The sequence below is a fragment of the Taudactylus pleione genome, unplaced genomic scaffold (assembly GCF_031769625.1).
Source record: "Taudactylus pleione unplaced genomic scaffold, aTauple2 ptg000117l, whole genome shotgun sequence".
Classification (NCBI taxonomy): domain Eukaryota; kingdom Metazoa; phylum Chordata; class Amphibia; order Anura; family Myobatrachidae; genus Taudactylus; species Taudactylus pleione.
Window position 1 is genome coordinate 18,773,544 of NW_028284519.1, and position 23,954 is coordinate 18,797,497.

The 23,954-nt window shown below is 45.2% G+C and overlaps 1 protein-coding gene across 7 annotated transcripts in view; it reads right to left on the reverse strand.

The window, feature by feature from the left end:
• PRMT7 (protein arginine methyltransferase 7) overlaps positions 1 to 23,954 on the reverse strand; it is a 79,472-nt gene that overhangs the window by 21,584 nt on the left and 33,934 nt on the right. For all 7 annotated transcript variants that reach the window (XM_088471888.1, XM_088471889.1, XM_088471891.1 and 4 more), the window contains 9 exons: positions 23,680 to 23,792; positions 22,664 to 22,893; positions 21,331 to 21,511; positions 17,754 to 17,881; positions 16,592 to 16,727; positions 16,149 to 16,232; positions 15,170 to 15,217; positions 10,881 to 10,970; positions 9,591 to 9,752 (listed from right to left, as the gene is read on the reverse strand). In XM_088471888.1, the coding sequence (XP_088328014.1) occupies positions 9,591 to 9,752; positions 10,881 to 10,970; positions 15,170 to 15,217; positions 16,149 to 16,232; positions 16,592 to 16,727; positions 17,754 to 17,881; positions 21,331 to 21,511; positions 22,664 to 22,893; positions 23,680 to 23,792 (1,172 nt within the window). The remainder of the gene's footprint in view (positions 1 to 9,590; positions 9,753 to 10,880; positions 10,971 to 15,169; positions 15,218 to 16,148; positions 16,233 to 16,591; positions 16,728 to 17,753; positions 17,882 to 21,330; positions 21,512 to 22,663; positions 22,894 to 23,679; positions 23,793 to 23,954) is intronic.

Here is a 23,954-nt window from a genome sequence, read left to right on the forward strand (position 1 = left end):
TCGGCATCCCGCACGCCAGGATGCCGACTACATCCCCAGGGAAGATACCCTTTAGCTACTACTAAACATCTTGCATTGTATCCAAGCCTCAGTGAACTTTTTTTTTTAACAATGAAAACAACTTTCATATAATACTTTGCAAAGTGCAGCAAGATTTTTAAATCAAAGAAAAAAATTGACATCAGTGATTTCTGTCTACAAAGTTCTATTGTACGGACTAGGTGAAGGGTGCAAAGGTTTAAGCTTCAATATTTTCCACTAATAATAAATGCATACACTGGAATGTAGCCTTCTTTTGTTTACAAAATAACTGTTGAGTCATAACAGGTGTGGTATAAAAGATCGACAGGACATAGGTCAACATTCAGAAGGTCGACTGGTTCTGAATATCGACAAATAATTATTTTTTTTAGTTTAGTCTAACCTGAACCATAAAAACCATGAAAAAACCTGTGTCAACATGTTAAATGTCGACCTTTTGAATGAGTCAACAATTTAACCATGTCGACCTATATACAGGTCTACAGAATGATGGTTGACCTAATGTCCATGACAGACTCTTTACTGTCGACCTTCTGAATGTCAACCAAACACCTGGTATCTGTCTTATGAAATACATGAGACTACAAATCATCATTAAACCGACATAAATTATACAAATATGGTGGCTGCCCTTTGCAGTTCTGGACAGCTTCTTTTTGAAAGAAGCGGCTATGATCTCAGTGCAGAGTGAGTGGAGGAAAGTAATTTTGTAGCACAGTCCCTGGCTGTTATGAGCTCAGTGCAGAGTGAGGGTAGGAATACAGGGCCTGATTCAGACCCACTCGCTGCCGGAGGCTACTCGCAGGTCTGATTTTTTTTTTTCTCCAGTCCGCTCGCAAAGCTCTTGTGCGAGCGGCCTGGAGTCTGTCTCGATTATCGCGAGCATCGGGCTGAGACAAGATCAGTTTAAAATTGGATCGCAGCGACGCCATCTTGCGACTGGCCGCAAGGCGCTTAGGCATCCATTCGCCATTTTGCGAATGGACGCCTAAGCGCCATTTTAGATAAACTCACACTTTAGTACATGTGGCGATATTACTATTAGCAGCATGCGATTGCATCTGTGACCATCGCCATAAGTTACGGCGATTCATCAAAAGCCCATTTCATGACTTTACGTAGTTTGGGTGCTCTGGATAAAGTGTGTGTATTATTATAATTCCCCTAAAGGATATATTTCAGAAATGGCTGTACAGTATGTCAAAACTGGATTGCATTAGCTAAACAGAGCAAATGGCCACGTGACAACTAGCCTGTGAAGACAAGCTTCATGGACATAACGTCTGCTCCCACTCCAGGTGGCCCTGCTCGAATACAGCAAGGGGGTCGTTTGTAGCACCTTACATTAGCAGGCTTCCTACAATAAAATACCTTCAAAGCCAAGAGTGTTATCTGAGGTTTGGGTCTTGTAGCTGTGCTAATTTGCATCTACACAGGCCCTGGGAGAACAAAGACCAGTATTTTGGAGCCTGAAAAGGGTGGGGGCTACTGGGGCATGAGCAAGTCATGGAACTATAATGCTCAGCATTCCACACTGCTAGGTGTTCACTTCTAGGGATAGCTGAGAGCGAAGAAGTGCTCCCCATGTCGGTCTATGGTGGTCTCCCTCCACACAGATTCTCTAAGACTTCAGATCAGCGTTATCTCTGTGCTCTAATGAATTCACGTGCCTGTAGAGGCTCATACTATAATTGCGTAATCACTGTGAGTTTAAGTGAGATTTAAGTGCACCATTTCTCATACACACATTAATACACACAATTGCGCTGTTAACTAGTCGCATATTAGCGAATGCATAAGACCCTGTATGAAAACGCTGAATATTAGCTCCATGCACACGCATCTGCCCCAAGTTAACTAGCGTCTTTACATCAAACCCCACATACTCACACATTACATATTCACATACAAGGTTCCATAAGCTTTAAGGTATAAGATACGAGAATGCACATTTATTATCATTGCTAGGAAATAAAGGTTATTTAGTAACTAAGGTTTTATACGTGATAAGTAAGCCATGTTCTCTCAACAGTATTCCGGTAATATCGATGGAGAGATCGCAACATGCATTCTCAACTTATGGACCGCAGAGACTTCAAGCAACAAAATGTACATTATATGAACAACTGTTAGGATTTGCATGAGGCGGGAAACCAGAGACCTCCAGTTGTTAGAGGCTGGACTGTGTCTATTTGAACCAACCTGTTAAATGCCTTGTAACATATGCCCTCTCCTTTAGGACCAATGGTATTAGCAACAAACTTCTCTAGTGTGTTGTTTATTCCTGGGGGGTATAAATATGTGTGCTCTGACCCTGGGTTCCTAGTCTTCGTGCTGAATGCTGATTGACGAGGGATTTCTTGCTGATGCCTACATCTGGACCAGAGAGCACTGCGTATGTATAATTGTACTTGGGTCTGTATGATCTCTTTGCGCTAAGATTATATGAGGATCATAGCGTGTAACTGCTGTACTTTTACTTGAATAATACTTTGTGCTTTGGAACCACAGGTTCTAGGTCTTGAGTCTTTATTTACTGTATGACTGCGTACGCAAATTAGCGTTATCCTTAGAGGTTTATAGGCAGGATATTAGAAGGTATAGGCAGGGGTATATAGAGGTTCAAAGGCAGTATCCTTAGTTGGGGGCTCATAGTGAAGTCACTTACCCACTCACACGGCACTTACGGTTATCGATTTCTCACCAAAGGGTGGAGTGGCCACATGCAGGATTTACCTGCAACCGCTCGGTGCTGAGAGATCGCTACCAGTTTTCGTGTGAGCCAGGGACGCTGATTAGAATCCAGGGACAAGAGAGGAAAAAGTTTGTTTTCCTTTGTTGATAGAACCTAACATTTAAAGGGGTGCCGCAGTATTGAACTTGCGGCTGAGTGGCAGTTTTGCGCACAGTAAAGACGCACTTTTGTGTACGCAGCTAAAGGTTATCATAAAGGTTATCATACAGTTGTGTGGTAGTCGCATTATTGTGTATGCAACTGGTTGCACAATAGCGTATACGTATTTCCGGTCGTGCTGCCACGTGTTTAAACAAAGCCATTGAGGTTTACATTCTTTTCAATTGTTGTCAATATCTGGGTTAACGTGTATTTTTCTGCGCAGGAAAAAAGTGTGTAACGGTGAGTATTTGTTGGTAGGGGTAACTTGTTCCCTAAAGTTAGAGGTACCGTATGACCTTTAAGGGCTAAGTGCTAGCCGCTCGGTAAGCAGCTTACCGTTCTATACACAGTAGCAGGTGTACATGTTGTCTTTGTTGTAGAGAGGTGCGTGGAAGTAGCCGACTTAAACTTCCATAGGTGTGGAAGTTGCCTTCTTAAATCTTATCCGGGTGTGTGGAGTAGCCTTCTTCAAATCTTCACAGGTGTGTGGGCGCTGCCGTTTAAATCGTCCACAGGTAAGTGAAAGTATCTTGACTGTCTTTCACCAGTTTAAATCTTTATTGAAAAACATAGGAGTTGTCTCAGAATGGGAGCCATGCAAACAATAGAGATGTTAGACAATGATGTGCTGCTAATGGAAGCGCCGTTTGGATCGGCCCATCGTATTATGCATACTAAGTACGGTACTTATGCAATAAGGTATTGTGATGTATGGTTTAAAATGACGATGAAGAGTGTTAGACCGTTTCCCAGAATTGGTAGTTTTGATTAAGATGTATTAGATAATGTCCGGGATCACATCAGTTTGATGCGCTCCCGAGAAAAAGGTAAAATATTATGAATGTTTAAATTTGTGGCAGCATGAAGGGGATGCGTGGATTAAAAATGCGCAAGCGACGCAAACTAGCGTTGCGAGCGCATTGCCAGAGAATACATCCGCAACGCTGAATTGCAATGCGGTCGAGCCGCAAAATGGCGCACACGTGCAGCAAGGTAGCATTGTGGAAGGTATTGCCAGCAGTTCACGCGCACCACCCCCACCTTATGTGGATGGAGGTGCAAGTACAGTTATCAAAAATACCCATAAAAATGTAACAAGCAATTTGTACCCTCTTAAGCAACTATAAAGAAAATGTTCATGATGTGGATGATGAGCCTATTGTAATGTTTGCCATTTCCCATGCTGTACAGATGATAGATGCTGCATCACAACAATCACGAGTGGTGCCACCATCTCCATCGGTAACAGCAAGGGAAGTGCTAACACCCTTTGCACCAGTAGAGGAAGTTGTTAATACCATACGTAGCAGCAACAGATTAAACCCCCAGCCAGGTAACAAGGTCAAAAGGTAGGAGCGCTACCGGTCTGCATCCCATTTGGACAATAACTGTTCCGAATGGAAATGCAGATGCGAATGGTTTAGTGCACACGAGGGAAGTGGTAATGCAATGTCCTTGGACAAGAGCAGAACTAAATTCCATCATAAATGATTTCCCCGATCCCAAAAAGGAACTAGCCAAATGTCAGAGATTTTTGAGGAATTTGGGTAGTTCTCATGAGCCAACTAATAAAGATTGGCGTGTGGTGTTAAGGGCCTGTCTACCACGCAATACCGACGTGACAAAATTTGTCACGGATTGTGTATTGAATGGTGACGTTCCCTTAACAGACCAAGTAAACCAAGATAATATTACCCGGGTTCAGACCTCACAGCCTGGCTGGAGGGGAGTCACAATAGATACCCTCATAGAATCTGCTATAGAACATGATAAAAACATCTCAAAGAAGAGAGAGACCCAGAGCGAAAAACTAATGGCTGTCAGTATCCAAGCTCTGGAAGGAATGACTAACATCACAGCCAGTAGACACACCTGCACTATACACACACTTGCACCTGAACAGTTACACGTCCTCACCAATCCCACACCTCAGCAAACACATCCTTACCCCAAATATCATACACAACCACAGGTCCCATGCTACCAACAAACTTCATACCTCCCACCATACACTTATCCTCCATATTCCTACCCATACCCACCATCTTTCCCTCTTGCTCAACTCCCACAACAATCCTTTCATCCACCCCGTTCAAAAAGATGTTTTATGTGTCCCACTTGGTGACAGTTAAGTACTGCAAAGTGAAGAACGCCACACATGAACACGGGTTTCCCATGGGTTCATAGGCTAACCCCACTATCTTCTCCAAGGCATTATATGACTGTTTACTTTCTTTTCAACCTGCCAATGGATCTGTTCTAATGTAAAATGTGGACGATTTATTGTTGTATTTAGGTCATGTTTAAATGATATTTAACTGTTGTGCTTTATCTCTCACACACAGGACACAAGGTTGCTAAGGATAAACGGCAGCCATGCCAGGCTAAGGTCAAATACTCGGAATACTATCCAACCCAGGGGCCCAGGCATTATTTAGAGCAGTAGCCATTAATAACAAGATTTAATTGCAGGAACCTGTATGCAGATACTATATCCCTAGAATTATTCAAAGTGATAGGGAGACTCATTTTACAGGTGACGTTTCCCAGAACATGTGTAAGGTGATGGGTAATAAAACCAAGATCGTTCCAGACTGTCATTTTTTTTATCTGTCCCCCCTTTGAGATACGAAGAGGAATAAGAATAACAGAAATTGAAAGTGTTATTAACTAACATGTCTAATGCAAACTGTCATGATGTCAAACCTGAGGAATTTGTTATGATCCAAATTTTTTTTAGCTCAGGTCGTTTGACTGATTGGTGGAAAGGTCCGTATCTGACGATTGTTGACAAAGTACCACATCCTCAAAGGGTGGCCGGGGAAGATACGTGGGTCCATTCCACTCACTATAGGGAGGTTAACCAACCGGTGGAGATACAAGGCGGAGACGAGGCCGATAACGTGGACCTGTCAATCGCGAGCTTGTGCCGGAAGGATTAAAAAGGTGACGGATACCTGAGCTAAAGAAATGTGTAGATCAGTGCTACCAGCAATGGAGTGGTCTGCTGTGGTCATCCTAGTTCTTTCTTCCAGTTTTTGTCGTGATGATCTGTTTGGGGATATCCAGTTTCTGTGATGGAGGACCGATAGAGGAGATGGGAGCTGATGGCAGCGCTGATGGAGTGGAGTCAGGAGGAGTGCTATGCCAATCAGGGGAGTGTCTGACCAATCTTAGTACTGTTATTGTTAAGAGAGCTGTTATTACGGATACTCGGGGACGGTGTGGAGGTTTATCGTCTGAAGATTCCTGTATTTGTGAGCTTTGTGGGTCCCTAGTTGATGAGAATTGTATCCAGCGGTGCCAGCCTAAATATAACCCGTACTGGGGTGGGTATCCTTTAGAGGATTATCATAGCATGGTAGGCAAAGTGTTAAATCAAACTGATTGCTGGGTGTGTTCACATGTGCCACAGGGACAGCATAATGTAGGGTTGATGCCATTTCCGCTGAATATCACGGAAATTTTAGAATTACAGAAAGGGAAAACATTGGATGGAAAATTCCTCTCATCCAAACCACCTCATTTCAAACTCTATCAATTCCAAGTAGATAGATCACTTTTGTGTTTAAACATAACCAACCCCAATAAACCCGGGAGTTGGGAGGTGACAGGGAATAATCAGACGATGACCTTCTCACAAAGAGCTGATAATGAGTCCATAAACCATGATCTGTTATGCTCAATTAAATCTAGTGGGAGACATTTTAGGTACCGGTATGCATTGAGTTCCACCAAAGAAATTATTGGTAAGGTGCCAGATGGTTATTGTGCTAAAAGAATACAGCCAGAAACTTGCATGTACCAGATGGAAGACCCAGAAATAGGATTGTTTGCAAGGGAAATGTGCTTAATGATAATGATGTATACCATTCCTTATGTTCTCCCTGATAATGTATATTTTATATGTGGAAGAAAAGCGTATAAGTGGCTCTCCCCGAGTTCCGAAGGTTTGTGTTACCTGGGAAGAGTAGTCCCAGAAGTTATGACCCTCACACATGTTGAAATGCTTGGTATACATAAAAACACACCGTCACCATATCTTCACACACAATATGAACACAGAGGCAAACGAAATATGATACCTGGTGACGTGCACAAAGCCACTCAGTTAATTAGTGAGACAACTGGCTTTCAAGTTCTAGTCGCATTGGATCCCACCAGGATCGCTCGGGGTACATTAAACTTTAGATATATTCAGGAACTTGCTAAATTGATAGATAATATCACCGAGATGTACGATGACATATTCAGGTATACAGGGAGAGAATTGCAAGCGTACAAGAAAGAACTGGTGCAACACAGGCTAGTGTTAAATTATTTAACTGCTGTTACTGGAGGGTATTGCGTAACGTGGGTCACCCAATTTGGAGTAAAATGTTGCACCTATGTCACCAATGATACCAGCGACCCTAAGGAAGTGATAGACCGGAAGATGGATGAAATTCTGCAGCTAAAATGGGAATTTCGTAAGAACCATAATGCTTCAGTGGCTGAAGTAGGGGAGAAGATAGAAGGATGGGTTTCATGGCTGAACCCAGTGAAATGGTTCTCAGGTCTAGGGGAATGGGTCCAGGAAGTGGTCGCCAGCATTGGCAAATTCTTAATCCTTATACTGATTGTCATCATAATAATTGGCATATGTGTCCGGTGTGTTCCTATTGTGTTGAAGTGTGGAAAATGTAAAAATAGAGTAAAACGAAAGAACGAAATTATGATGGTGGTCAGTTTGAATACCGAGGTAAATACAGAACTGCATTACAACCCTGAACTAGGAAATACCATCATTTAATGTATTATATTTATACATGCATAGAATGTATTATTGAAATGTTATTTTAAAACACCTCAGATAATGTAAAGTCTCAAATTTCCCCTTCAAGACTGCCTTTATAGGACTGGTGTATCCCCACACCTCTCACATGATCTTCCAAGATCCGCGGTGTGCGTATAATAGTAGTTTTATGTCCCCACTCAGAGACACATTATTGATGGATTAAAAACCACCTTGTGCCATCCCATAACACTAAATAGTATATAAATGTAAGCCTAAATTATATTTTAAAATCAGACAGTCCCTGGCTGCTATGAGCTCAGTGCAGAGTGAGGGTAGGAATACAGTTTTGTAGGACAGTTCCTGGCTGTTATGAGCTCAGTGCAGAGTGAGGGTAGGAATACAGTTTTGTAGAACAGTCCCTGGTTGTAATGAGCTCAGTGCTGAGTGAGGGTAGGAATACAGTTTTGTAGGACAGTCCCTGGTTGTAATGAGCTGAGTGCAGAGTGAGGGTAGGAATACAGTTCTGTAGGACAGTCCCTGGCTGTTATCAGCTCAGTGCAGAGTGAGGGTAGGAATACAGTTTTGTAGGACAGTCCCTAGCTATTATGAGCTCAGTGCTGTGTGAGGGGAGGCAGTTTTGTAGGACTATCCCTGGCTATCATGTCCTAAGGGCAGTGTGGGAAGAATCATGAATAGAGAACACGGTTTTGTAGGACTGTTACTGGGTGTTCAATTAATAACTCAGTAGAGAAATTATGACATATTCACAAAGTGAACATCTTAATGAAAGTCAGAAACTAACATAAACCAGGATAAATGTCTATACAAGACAACAGCTTGGTATAACAACATAATAGCAAGTTTTAAGTTATTCATGGAGACCAGAGTGCCCATATATCCATCTTATGGAGAAGTTAAGATCTGAAATAATCTGTATTGCGTCTTGCAGTAGGACAATCAACTGTCTGCCGTATATCTGTGGATTGCGGAGGGGAGATGGGAATAGTGATACAATAGGCAGTGTACGTGGACTTTGGCCCTCATTCAGAGCCGTACGCTCTGAGCAGAGCGCACGCTCTGAATGAGGGCCGGGCTCCATTTTCATGGAGCGTCCTCCTGGATGCTCGTATAGCTGTGGGTCACCACCCACAGGCTATACGAGCGTGCTTTGTGATGGCCGCGATGGTCGAGACCATCGCGACCATCGAAATTGCAAGCCGGAGCCTGCGGTTGAGGTTTTCAACCGCAAGCTCCGGAGTGATTTTGGCTCTATCAGAGCCAAAATCACTCCCACTGACATCACTAGTGATGTCAGTGGGCCGGCTTCTGACGGGAAGCGTTCCTGTGGGAACGCCCCCGTCAGGGAGGCACGCCCCCGGCACGCCCACCAAAGGGGGCGTGCTGTCAATCAACATTGACAGCACGCCCCCTTTGATCGGACACAACGAGCGAAGGACTTTCCTTCGCTCGTCGCGTCTGGCGCATGCGCACGACGGAGCTCCCTCCGTCGTGCGCATACTCAGTGCATAACATCGACCCACTTGCGAGCGGACAGCCGCTCGCGAGTGGGTCTGAATCAGGCCCTTTGTGTGCAAGTTTCCGCCGCTTTCTAACTGTACATGCAGCTTAGCATATTGTATTCAGGTATTTATAGAACACCTGGAGATATACAGAATGCTTACACCTAAAGCATACTATTATTACTATCATAAAAAAGGATCTGTATCAAGCTAGCAGTAATTAGCTAAAATCAAATGTGTATATTGGTCATGTCTGCTTTCTATTGACTATTAATTAATTCATCTGCGAAAAAATAGTTTGTAAGAAACATTGGTTGCACAGAAATATGTTTATTAAATTTCAGATTTATCTCACCCTAAATTCCACCGCCAGCAGATAGAGGGAAGCAGACATGGGGAGCACAGCACAGTCCTTGGTCATATTGTCAGACAGAGCAGAACGAGAATACCAGAAGTACAAGTTGTGCCAGGGAAGGAGGCTGGTGGTAAAGAACGGCTCCCCAATCAGAGCAGACACCTAGACGCATCACATAAACAAACAGCAATTAAAAGTTATATTCACACAATAAAAGCACTAACACTGTAATAATTGCTACATGCAAATACAATATAGATTAAGAAGAACGTAAAGGTAAATCTTATACAGGGATGGTAAAGAAACACTAATGGTGGGTAAACACTATACAGATATATCTGCAGATAATGGTAGTTCATACACACTGAACAATCATCTGTGTCTGCCCGCAGGTACAGGCGGCCGGGGGTCGTATCCCGCCCCCTCCTCGCGGCTGCCGATGTGTGTACGGGCGGTCACACTTGCTGATGGACAGATATGTCTGCAGACATATCTGTCCATCGGCTGTGCAGCACAGCCAATGTGATATGTCGGTGAATGACTACGTTCACCGACATATCGCGGGTACACACTGGCCGACAGGCAGCAGATATATTGGCCGATCAATTAATTGGCCAATATATCTGTCAGTGTGTACCCAGCTTAACACAGGGGTTCCCAACCACAGTCCTCAAGGCACACTAACAGTCCAGGTTTTAAAGATAGCCATACTTGAGCACAGGTGAGTTAAATAGTTATTTTGATTTATCCATCTGTGCTCAAGCATAGATATCACTAAAACCAGGACTGTTAGTGTGCCTTATGGGCTGAGGTTGGGAAACACTGCCCTAACATTATGGGCCGAGTTTGGGAAACACTGCCCTAACATTATGGGCCGAGGTTGGGAAACACTGCCCTAACATTATGGGCCGAGGTTGGGAAACACTGCCCTAACATTATGGGCCGAAGTTGGGAAACACTGCCCTAACATGTTCATGGATAGATGAAGTTTTACCTTTCAGTGGAAAGTATTGCAGTTTTCTATCAAATGAATACAAGTTGAATAGTAAATAGAATATGAAAAGCCCTGCCAAGCCTAATGTTTCTGGTGTTTGCTGAATTTTATATGTTGTAAAATGTTAAATGTAGGTATCTGGCAATGTGAGAACTGTACACATACAGCTGGCAAGCCCTACAAGTTACTTATTTCATTTACCTTCCCCCAGTAATTCACACTGCAGAGATGACTCACCCAGTCTGTCAAAACATTGGCTAGATAACACAATAATTATTCAGGCTTAGGAACAATACCTTATTGTCCCCAAGGTCGGCTGTGGTGACTTTGTCTGGAGGTTTCTGTATGATGTGAATGGCCTCTTTAAGGTGGTTGGTTTGGAAAAGCTGTACGAGAAACATAAATTGTTAGGGTAAGACACGTGTGTGTGAGAATATGGTCCCCTTTAATGAAGAGGTATAGTTTAATATCTTAAACTGTACCTAAATGCAACATATAAGCTGAACTTCCTAGTGAAGTGGGCAGAATGGGGAGAATTTCTGTGGCTATCGCAGGTTCCCATGTAGGGGGGGGTTAATGACGCGATTCTTCATGAATCGTATCATTTAGCCCCGCCGCTATTTAACTTTAACCCAATTGCGGCAATTGCAGTGAAGGGGGTGGGGCTTAATGACGCAAACCATCAGGCCCCGCCCCATCACAAGGAGGAGCAAAAGGTAGGAATGTATGTGTTTGTGTGTATATATATATATATATATATATATACATACATACATACACACACACACACACACACACACACACACACACAACACCCGAGGGGCCGTGGAAAGGCCAAACGGTAGAGCCTGAGGTAACGCTGATGAGCCCTGGAAATGGAGATATGCAGGTAGGCGTCCTGAATGTCCAGGGACACCATAAAATCCCTAGGCTGCATAGCTAAAACAATAGAACGCAGAGTCTCCATTCGGAATCGGGGGACCCTTAAAAACTTATTCAGGGACTTGAGGTTGAGGATAGGTCGGTATGATCCATTTGGTTTCTGAACCAGAAAGAGGTTGGAGTAATATCCCGTCCCCCTTAGGGGTAACGGAACAGGCACTATAACTCCCATATGGAGCATAGAGCGCACCACCTCCTGGATTGCTAGAGCCTTCATTGGATCCAAGGGAAGGCCTGCTGTAAAGAACTGATGAAGAGACCGTCTGCAGGAGGAGAGGGCATATCCCTGAGATACCACTTCCCTTACCCAAGTGTCTGTGGTGGTCTGATACCAGCACTGGGCGTATTGCAGAAGTCGGCCTCCCACCTTGGGGTCCCCCCAAGGGGAGGCCCAGCCAATCAGGCTGAGGGTTTGTCGTCCTGGTTGGCGGCCGGATGTCTGGTACTCCAAGCCTGTTTCTTGGGCTTGGTGGTCTTTTTGGGACCTGAAGGTCTCGGAAAAGTCTGCACCTTAGATTTGCCCTGTGGGCGATAGGGTCGAAAGGACGGGCTCTTAGACCCTGACGGAGTCGGGGCCGAAGGCAGACATGCAGATTTGGCAGCCGCCAGCGTGTCCACAATTTTGTCCAAAGTGGGCCCGAACAGGACCTGACCATTGTAAGGTAAGCATTCCAAACCCTTTTTGGATTCAGCATCCGCCCTCCAAGAACGTAACCACAAGGAGCGGCAAGCAGATAGAGCCGCCGCAGAAATCCTAGAAGTCAGAAGAGTATGGTCCAAGGCTGCTTCGTTAATGTAAGTAGCAGAATCCCTGAGATTACTCACTAACACAACCTGTTCACTGGTAACCTCCGGAGCAAATGATGCTTCCAAAGCGTCTGCCCATCTTTCCATAGCCTGGGGCTCCCCAGCAGACTGCCATAGCTGGCCTGGATGCCCCCCCAGCAAGGGAATAGATAGATTTAAGGCACACCTCCACCTTACGGTCTGTAGCGTCCGTCAGAGAAGACATTGACGGCATAGGTAGAGTCGCACTCTTTACTAAGCGCGTCACATGAGAATCCACCTGAGGGGGAGATTCCCATTTAGTGAAATAATCCTCCGCAAAGGGGTATGCACGTGCCAGACACTTTTGAGGCTGAAACGCCTTACCCAGAGAATACCCCACCTCCTCCAAGTGATCCACTCGCTGACCAGATAGGGGAAAAACTGCTGCGGCACCCCTAACATCCTTAAAATAAGCATGTGTAGGTGTTGCAGGTAGGTTGTCGTCAGTAATCATGATGGCTGTACGGACAGCCCGTATGAGACCTGAAATATATATTTTGGACGTAACCTCCGCCCCCAATTGAGGAGTGTCAGTGTCAGACAAATCCAGAATCTCTCCATCAGCAGACGACCCGTCATCATCATCAAACTGTGTAGATGGATATGACAGTAGCGGTCTCTTAGCATGTCTTGGATCCTGCTCTGTGATATTCTGCGCCGTAGCGGACACAGAATGCACCCAAACAGGTTCCACCAGAGGAAGAACTTGCTGAGGGGGACACTGTGCCACCACCATCTGTCCGGAACCCCTAATACGGGGGAAGGGACAACCGCCTGCTGCACGAACCCTAATTGGGGAAACGCAGGGGGGCTGCTAACCTATTCACAAGGATATTCAGGGCTTGTGCAAAGGTAGCCCATGGTGGTTCCTGTGAGGTGCTGGGTACAGCAGGGGTACCAGGAAGGATCAAACAAGCGGTACATATACCATCCTGAAGTACCACCCCCTCCCCCACACCTGCCTTACACCTAGAGCAGGAATACAGGAGATGTGCTCCCATAGACACAGAGTCCTCACTGGACATATTTGGTATGTGACCTTCCCACAGTAATAAACACTTCAAACTGTGAGGTAACTTTCCGCCCTGACAGTACTGGCACCGAGAGGGCTGAATAGGAAAAAATAGTGATAGTAAAAATGGCTGACAGGAGAGAAATCAGACACACAGCGCTAGCATAACAGTCACATACAATGCAGAAATTGCCTGCACTAATTGCACTATCAACTACACATCCTGGGATGACAGCTTTAACTGTATAGTGCCCATGGACAAGCCCATGCCTATAACCAATGTATCCCTGTGGATCCCTAAGGACCCTGGAGTAGAAACAGAAAAAAATAATTGGTAAACTGTATATTCAAATAGTTTTAATCTAACCTCATCACCATAATTAAAATTGCTGACCAGGAGGGAAAGCTTTAATGAACTACACGAGGTGTAACAAATAAGGATCCGTAATGAGAACTTCATACTGTATGTGGTTGTGCTTCTGGGTAAACACTGAGCACTACAATATGCACACTAAAGATACAAAATGTCACTAAGGAGTTACGGAAGACAGCCGCACACCAGAAAGTGAGACACCTGGGCCGCCGGGATACACAGACCGAGACCTCAGCATAGGACTGATCGAATTTCGCTCTGCAGTAAGATCCTGGAGCCGGTAACCCAGGGCCGTAGAGAGTTGTACCGGGCCCGGGCACTTGCACCGATGCAGCGTGCTCCACATATGGGCGTCCCTCAGCCAGGGGCAAATCCAAGGATGATCAGTGTGCTTGTCCCCCCCCCCCCCCCTCCCAGTACAGCCAGAGGAGACTGCTGCTGATCAGCGGCAGCAGCCTCCCTAGACCCACCGCAGCCCGGCACACAGCAGTGTGTACTGTGCTGAGGAGACACAGGCTGCGGATTTTTGTAATGTGATTTTAGCAGGAATAATGATAATAAAATTGCCAAAATAATATAGTAACTTTGGTAAGGCCAAGCTGCTGTGCAAAGAGAACATAAACTGACCCTTATCTGGTGCGGCTGTCAATCAGAGAGGATGGCTGCAGGGGCGTAACTAGAACTTGTGGGCCCCATAGCAACATCTTTAAGGGGCCCCCCATTCACGTTATGCCACAGTTTTACTCCTTATAAACATTATGCCACATAGTTATAGTTCCCTTTATAACATATTATGCCACGCAGTAGTAGTGCCCTTATATATTATGCCCCACAATAGTAGTGCCCCTTATACATTATGCCCCACAGTAATGCCCCTTGCACATTATGCCCCACAGTAATGCCCCACAGTAATGCCTGCCCCTTACCTAGGCTACTACGCCACCCCCACCCCCCTCCAGTAACTCGCCCTGTGTCCCTCTGGGAGCATCTCACCTCTCCCTTGTGTCCGTCCAACAGCCTCTATTCTTGTGTGCCCTGGTGAATTTGGTGCCGGGCCATCAGCACTTGTATGCAACCGCAGCCATGGGGAAATAGCGCCGCTGTCATTTTTAATCAGGCGCCGGTCGCAAGCCAATTGGAACTCGCGGACCAGCAGCCGCTGCTGATTAGCTGCTGATCTGTGAGTTCCTACTGGCGCGCGTCCGGCGCCTGATTAAAAATTACATCGGCGCTGTTCAGCAAGAGCTGCAGCAGCTGCATGCATGCTAAACTTGGCGGGGTGCAGGGGGTTGCTTGCTAGGCCGTCGGGTCCCATAGCAACAACACCCGTTGCACCCTCTTTAGTAGCGTGACTGGATGGCTGGTTTGTCTGTTAAGGCTTTTATCATGTCTAGGATACTTATACCAACTACATGCTTAACAACACTTACCTTCTCCATGAGATGCTGGGACATAGAAGATGACTCCATTGTGTATACCTGGAAACAAGAATACACTGATTAGAGTACGCATACAGAGGCACTGCCAAACTGCAAATGTTTCACATGTGCACCAGAGTCATTTAGTATTTAGAAAGCAGTGTTCTCCCCAGACTGTTTTCTGCGGGCGCATCACCTGGCAGAAACAGCCTGCCGCCCGGCACTTTTCCCCGCCGACCCCCGCTGTGGAACGCTGGCCTCTGAAGTGACCGGAGGCTAAAGAAGCCTCCGATCGCTTCAGAGGCCACCGTTCCCAGTGATGCACTGCGCGGGTGACGTCATGACGTCACCCGCAACGTGAGGAGCCTGCCCCAAGTGCCTGCTGGATCTAGTTAGATCCAGTCAGCGCGAGGCAGCGGGAGCGGCCAGCAAGTAAAGGTAAGTGCTGGGCTGGGGCCAAGACCAGTCTGGGGGCACTATTTAAGTCTGGGGGAGCTGCATAAGGGACACTATTAAACCTGGGGGCACTGCATAAGGAGCCAGCCTGCTGGGCACTGCATAAGGGACACTATTAAACCTGGGGACACTGCATAAGGGTCAGCCTGGGGGCACTGCATAAGGGACACTATTAAACCTGGGGGCACTGCATAAGGAGCCAGCCTGGGGGCACTACATAAGGGACAAGTCTGGGGGCACTACTTCAGCCAGGGGGCAATACATAAGGGCAAAGTTAAACTACAGGGGGCAATGCATAAAGGGGAAAACTACAGGGGGCACTGTATAATGGGCACTTTTGACTGAGAGCCAGTGGGGGAGCAGCCCGAGACCTGTCAGACTGGATTTGTAAGGGAGATAGCCCTCTTCCCGGCGTGCGCATATTTGCGAAGGCTCCCACACGGCTACTTTTGGATGCCACCCGGCTGGAAAAAATTTCTGGGGAGAACACTAGAAACTGCTACTACTCTGGCTACTTAAGAATGAGGAACGTTACCTGAGCTGCACCTATAGAATGAGCCAGCAAGGGGAGTAAACTCCCATCACTCACGCACAGGCATACCGAACTTGGTGTTAGGATCTATGGAGAAGACAAACTGTGACTTAGCAAAAACACATGTAATGACACTTTTGAGAATACATGCGTGGTAATTAATAATTAAATTTTTTTTACAGCACATACCGTCTCAGAGTGGGCATCTGGCATAGAACACATACAATGTTAACGTTATCCCATAAACTACAACAGGGGTCTTCAAACTTGGCCCTCCAGATGCTGTGGAACTACACATCCCAGCATGCACTGCACATAGTTTTAGCATGCTGTTATATCAAAAAGGTGGCAGTGCATGCTGGGATGTGTAGTTCCACAGCAGCTGGAGGGCCAAGTTTGAAGACCCCTGAACTACAACTACCAACATAGAATGCAGAATTCCTCACCTTCTGCAGGGCTTTTTTGTACTTTCCCATTCTGCTCTGATCATTCAGCTCCCCAAACCGTGGACGGTTCCAATTGATGTGGGCGCCACAGCGACATGCAGGATGCTGCAAGAAGGTTGGTCTGCTCTCCTCTGCACTACAATATATAAATATAAAAACCAAGTACTGATATCAAGTATCACATAACTTGGCATCTTAAACAATGTTCTTTGTTCACAATTATATACAGTGCATTCGTAAAGTATTCACAGCGCTTCACTTTTTCCACATTTTGTGGAAATGCACTGTCAAGTTTGGGACCTTATATAGACAGGTGTATGCCTTTCAAAATCATGTCCAATCACCTGATTTTACCACAATTGAACTCCAATTAAGCTGTAGGAACATCTCAAGGATGATCAGTGGAAACAGGATGCATCTGAGCTCAATTTTGAGCTTCATGGCATAGGCTGTGAATACTTATGTACATGTGATTTCTAAAGCTGCATACACACACACAACGATTTAGTAAATGAACGATTTTAGTAAACGATTTTCGTTCGTTTTTTCAAGGGAAAAATGAACGAAAATCATTTACTAAAATCGTTCATTTGTTAAATGTAATGAACGATTTTTATGAACTACAAACGATTTTTGCATATTCTCTTACTGAAAATCATTGAGTTTCCCTTGAAAAAATTAACAAAAATCGTTTACTAATCGTTCATTTACTAAATCGTGTGTGTATGCAGCTTAGAACTCTGATCTAGAGCTGAACATCTGCAATAACACAAAGTTTCCCCCTGCACACCAATATCCTTGTCTGTTGCTGATGGAAACTGCAAAGTGCTTATCTTGAGTTCTGACTAGAGATGAGCGGTTCGGTTTTACTCGGTTATGTTCGGATCTCAAAAACGGCATTATAATGGCACACGTGTTTTGGGCAGCCAATAACATCAATCTGAATTTATCCGAACTTACTCTATTTTGGCAAAAAGAACAAAATCAACACGAACCACTGATCTCTAGTTCTGACATAATGTAATAACCTTTACATATATACACGTGAATGTTAGAGGCTTGGGTCCTATATCTGAGGTCAGATGGCTGCCTCCCTGATAACGTCTAGCTGCCTAGTTACCTTAATTTTCTAATTTAGTTGACAAAATGAATCAGCAGTTACCTAGGCTTTGTAAGGCTGTACCAGATGCAGTAGTCGTCCTGGTGAGCACTGAGACATAGCTCCTCCCCCTGCGCCACCTTCTTTTCCTCCGGTAAGAAGTACACACACTGCATCCAGTGGTCTCTCCACTGACACAAATTAACAGAAAGACAGCAAGTGACACACACTGAGTGACAGCATTAATTCACTATCAAATAACCCTAGAGGATCACATCGGTCACATACGATCTAAAACAGTCAAAACAATCAGGTGAGAGTGTGTAACCCACAGAAGTGGTACTAAGAAAAATCCTAAGCAAACTGAAATACATGATCACTACCATGCCTTTACTTACCATAAACTTACTTTCCATATTAGCCAAGAAGCCATTAGGACTCTGTCTTTATATAGAAGCATTTCACTTTGGTCAGAGCATCTTTATGTTATAAACTGTCACCTCCTGTGCATCAATATGCCCCTGACAAAGTAACCAATCATATACAACCCAGATACAACCATTGGCAGCAAGGGGGGTACTAGTTACTCAGGTTTGTTTGAGGGGCCTGGGCCAGCTGTTCAGGGGAACAAATGCACCCGCTTCACAGTTCGTGCTGCAGTTTTGTGGAGGAATACTTTTTTTTTTTCTTTTTTTTTTTGAAGGCAGCCGTGACCACCCCTCACGGATTTGGCCAAGCCCCCTCAGTATAACATGGGACTGCCGTAGGTCTCAATGGCCCTGGATACAGAGTATTTCAGAAAACAAATGTCCTGATCTTTTGGAAGATGTTACCTCTCTACTACGGTGTCTAAAAGCAGTCCTGATATTGGGGGGTGATGGTGGCATGCGGGAAGCAATAGACTGAGACTTAGGGTGGGTACACATCATACAATAAGTCGTCCGATCCTGCATATTGGGATGACATATCGTATATATCGTCTGATGTGTATGCCCTACCACATGCTCCCACCTGACATCAGGGTCGTCCCATCTGCTGTGCTGCACGGCAGATGGAAGACCCGGCAACTGACAGCATACAGCTGAATGGTGCCATGAACTATATAGTAAGCAAGTGTGCGCTCTAAATCGTTCACTCTGTACGGTCGACCGACATCTTGTCCCATTGGTCGTGCTGTCGGCTGAGATACACATTGTTCTGATGTGTACCCGACCTTAGACAATGGACTGAGCAGAATCTCTCAACAGAATTGAGTAGTTATGCGAGGTTTCTATAACATAGATGCAAAAGGATTGTGGCGCTAAGTGCTCTTATACTATATATGGCCAAAGGTGTGAGGACAACTCTTCTTATTAGTGTGTTTGGCCATTCCAGCCACCACCCATTGCTAACAGAAGCATAACATTGAGCATATAGCCATGCAATCTCTATGGTCACACATTATAGCAGGGAAATGGGTTATAATGAAGAACTCACTGACATTCAGCATGGCACTACAGAAGATGCCACCTTTCCATAAGTCAACAAATCTCTGCCTTGTTGAAGCTGCCTCGGTCTGTTACTATACAAAGGAAATATGTAAAACCAACAACAGCTCAGCCATGAAGCAGTAGGCCACACAAGCTCACAGAATGGGACAGCCAAGTCCTCAGTGGCAACACTCACTACCGAGCTCCAAACTACCTCTCTGGAAGCAACATCGGCAGACAAACTGTTTGTTGTGAGCTCCTTGGCCGGACAATGGTGGTGGTGAGACGAATCATGCATCTAGCAGTCTGAGGAAGGAATCTGACTTTGGCGGATGACAGGAAAACGCTTACTGGCCAAATGTAAACTCACACCAGTAAAGTTTAGTGGTAGAGGAATAATGGGGCTATTTGTCAGTGCTCGGCCTGGGCCCCTTAGTTGCAATGAACCAATCTCTTAATACTACGTCATACAGGACCTCATTCAGAGTCAGTCGAAGCGGCCGCACGGTCGTATAGAAAAAGGGGCCGGATATGTAAATGATGCACACGCATGTTGCGTCCCTAAGGTCGGATCGTTAGCTGGCCGACCAAGGGGTGGATGGGGTCGGATCGCTAAAAATACACGCACTTCTCGTACGCATAACATGTCATCTCCGGCTACATAAGGATTAATCGTGAGCATCGTATGCCATCGGAACTGGTCGTATAGCTAAAGGTTGACCTGACCCTCTCCTAAGCTCTACGATCATGTCAGTGTAAAACCTCCCCTGTCACGTGTGCCATGACACTACTTTGTTAATTATGCACTCCGTTAAAACGCCGTTCGCATAATGAGGCACGCCTGCATTCGGATCTCCACACCCCCGTTTTCAAGCACCCTCCCATGTTACCAGCCACAAACGCAGCAATCTGTCATTCAAACTACCGACCTGGCGGTGTTCAAGGAGAGAGAAATTTCTGATCGTAGCCACTAGTTTGCGCACGCGCATTGTGAACTGTACGCATGCGCAGATCAGCGAACATCGGCTGCGTATGACCGTGCGGCTGCTTCGACCGACTCTGAATGAAGTCCACAGTGCTTCTAACTTTGTGGCAAAAGTCTGTAAAAGGCCCTTTCCTGAGTCAGCATGACAATGCCCTTGTGCACAAACTGAGGTCCATCAAAAGGAGGTTTGGTGTGAAAGAACATGATTGGCCTGCACAGCCTCAACCCTACCGAACACCTCTGGATTGCTGACTATGAGCCAAGCCTTATCAGGCACAACCTTGCTAATGATTGTGTTTCAAAATGGATGCAAAAATCCGTTATCATGTTCCAAAACTGTAAAAAGCCTTTCTAGAAGACTGGAAGCTGTTATACTAGAAAGGGGGAGACTGACTCCATTTTAGTTGCCATGGTTTTGAAATAAGATGTGCAACAAGCACATACAGTATGAGTGTGATGTCCGCATGCCCAGATACTTTGGGGCAGGTAATGTATATGAAACTAATTTCATGCATAGACAGTTTCTAATTGTGACCTATTTTTATTCCTCATGATTTGATTATACAATATTACTCTAGAATGTATTATAGCTATTTGATCTCAATCATGAAATAATCGTGGGCGACATTTTGCACCCGTCTATAAATAGCGAACACAGGGCCTGATTCAGCAAGGAGCGCAATAGGAAAGATGCATGCAGGCACAGCTTTGCAATTGCGATCCTTGCAGATATGCTATTGCACAGGAAGCATCACACCTGCTGCATTACTTATCTGCGCTGCGCTGTCCAACGCAGCATCGGATACTCTGCGGGAACATCAGCCGGCTAAGGTGACCCATGGGATCACGCAAGACGGCCGATGCAGATGGGAGGAAGAGGCCAGGAAATCTCCGTCAGCCGATGGAGATCCTGGTCTCTTCCCTACCTCCCCAACGACGGCACCACGCCTCTTTGGCAGGAAGCAGAAACCATCGCTGATCTCTCCCCGCTGCAGATTGTCAATCATGACAGTCTGCTGCCAGTCTGCGTGCGAGATCGCAGACCCGTTCTGCACATGCACAGAACGGGTCAGGTGCCTACGCAGATTCCGATCATCGGGAATCTGCGTTCAGTAGTGCACTACCATTCACTGCTGAATAAGGCCCACAATGTTAGGCTGCACATCTTAGGAGCACTATTACTTACAGGAACAGGATGAAGGGAGGGATACAGCCAGCTCGGCTGCATGCTGCAAGTAACTGTCCCTTCAGGGTCCATGTCAATATCCCACCACGACAGGACCACTTGTGCTGCTCCACCAGCGATAGATGTAAAGGTGACAGGATGAGAAGCTGCAGAACTGCTAATCTGCTGGCTGAAATCCACTCTGGGGGGGGGAGAATGAAAGAAAGAAGGAACATATGATAGATAGAAAGAAAACAAGACAGGGGAAAGGATGAGCAAGTGACATGACACAACTTAATTCACAACATCTGCTTTATGTTGCCAATACAGCACTCTCTCTATAGCCGTATTTATTTAGCCTCAATATCTTACCCGCATGAGGAAAAGGGTTGTAGCCTCAGACTTTTACGCCCAAATCTATTCACTTACAAGCTATTTTCCTGGCGTGGTAAATATGCGGCTAATGCACACTAACCCATAGATTCCGGGATAAGTAACAGGAGCTATGGGTTAACGCGTTCTCGGTGGCCATGATAGTGGCAGAAAGCCCAACTTAACGCAGATTTCTGTACGAGCTTCAGGAGCAGGTGGACAGATATCCGCATTAAGTGCAGCCTGCGGGCTATAATGGCCCCGGGCACTGCCATGTGGCTAATTCTAACTCCGAGGCTGATTATATACCGCCCTACAAACTGTGTCCAGCAACACTGAGCTGCATTAATCTATAATAAAACACTCTGCAATGATTACATTACACAGTCATATGATAATCAGAATAATAAATAAAACACATGTACTATATATAGATATATACTGGAGGTACAAAGATTATCTGTACTGCTCAGTATAAGGAGTACCCATAGACTTATTTATAGTGCTGTTACAGCCAAGCGTTATATGACAATGTATAAATGACTGGTAGCCATGGAAAACATTGTTTTACATGAGACCCAGTACTATATTAGTAGTCTCTATTTTCTGTCATAAAGACACCACCATTTGAATCTCACTATGTAATATGACCATCACTTGAACACACGTCATACATATATAATCTCTTGCAAATACAATAGGTACAAGAAGTTACCTGTCCCTAATTCTCTTAATATAGATCCACCAGGAGAAGGAATTCTAGAACAATAAGGGTTTATTAAAAAGTGAAAAAAGAAGAGATTGTGTATTGTAGTCTATAGAATAATAACCATAACTACCGCAGAGTCATGTGATCACAATGCAATCATCAGCCTATAGCCCCTTTATATGGTTATTAACCAAATGTCCTTATATATCCATCGGGAAGGGTACATGATGTCCCTATAATCAACGTCGCTGTGAATGAAATCTGCTTCCTCACCTGAAGATGACCATGACGTCACTGAGTGATGTGAAGTCACCTGGGTTTAGCTGGCTCAGCTGGACATCACAAACTGAGGGGGCGCCTGGGCAACTTTGCATTTCAGGTGGCGGCTGGATGGTCCTGGAATCCAAATGTAATGGGAACAGCTTATTCCAACTCCAGAGCCTGTGGGAGTCCACCAACTGGGCATAAACAGTGGCCCTATGAGGGACCGCCTCCCACTGCTCCTGTGGGGTGAGGGGAGAATAAAGGGCGTTCATTTCTTAGGATAGAGTGAGGTAGGACGCTTTTATAAGGATACAACTACATAAATAGAGCAGATGGAGGTAAATATGATATAGGAAAGGAGATGTGAACGTCTTTAAAATTAAAAGGAAATGTCATTACAAGATATCTGCAGTCCTAAAGTCTAATTCCATCATAGCAATCATCATTTATTTCTACGGTGCCACAAATTCTGTAGCACTAGACAGTCACTGTCAGATTCTATATTTGTTGCAGGCACAGAATTGGGAACATCGGGCTCGGTTGGTGAGAACTGCAGTGCACAGATGATGCCTTTATTCATTGGTTTAAGCTCACAGTAATGGCAGGACAGATCAAACCTAGGTAGAGGTAGTCCCTAACCCTAAGTCCCCCCGGGAGCCCTCCATCCTAACCCTCCATCCGTGGAATCTGGGCTGCATGTACATGCCATGTGGAATAGTGTCAGCACGGGGAGAGCTAAGCGGGTTAGAGAACCGCAATGTGACAGTAACCGTATAACATACAAATACATAAATACGAACAAGACGTGTGGTACAAATACAAGTTTGGGTTGCGCTTAAGATGACAATTACCAGAGATCAGCAAAGTGTGAATAGCAGCCACAAGTAGACACGTGAATGTGAGAATGGTATACATTTGATGAATAAAAATGGCATTTTCTATTACAGCAAAAGCTACAGTACAGTGACAGCGTTGGGGCTGCAGAATGCACTGAGTGAGATCTGGCCTGTAGGAATACCACGTACCTGCATGAGCTTATGCTGCGCATGTTCATAACTAGGAAGAGCTCCCTCTCCAATAAGCTCAGTATCAAAAAGCTCTGTGATTAGTATGTTGGCTCGCTGCATCAGGTCTCCGTCTGCAAGAGAAGAACCATCACAAAATGACTTCCCGTTCCACTGAAAAAGAGATCCGATGACTAGCGGCCAAACAGGGCTTACAAGAGGCTCATGGGAGTTGTAGTTCGGAAAGTTCAATGTAAATGGGAAATTTACAATAATTGAATCTCTACTTTTCCAGT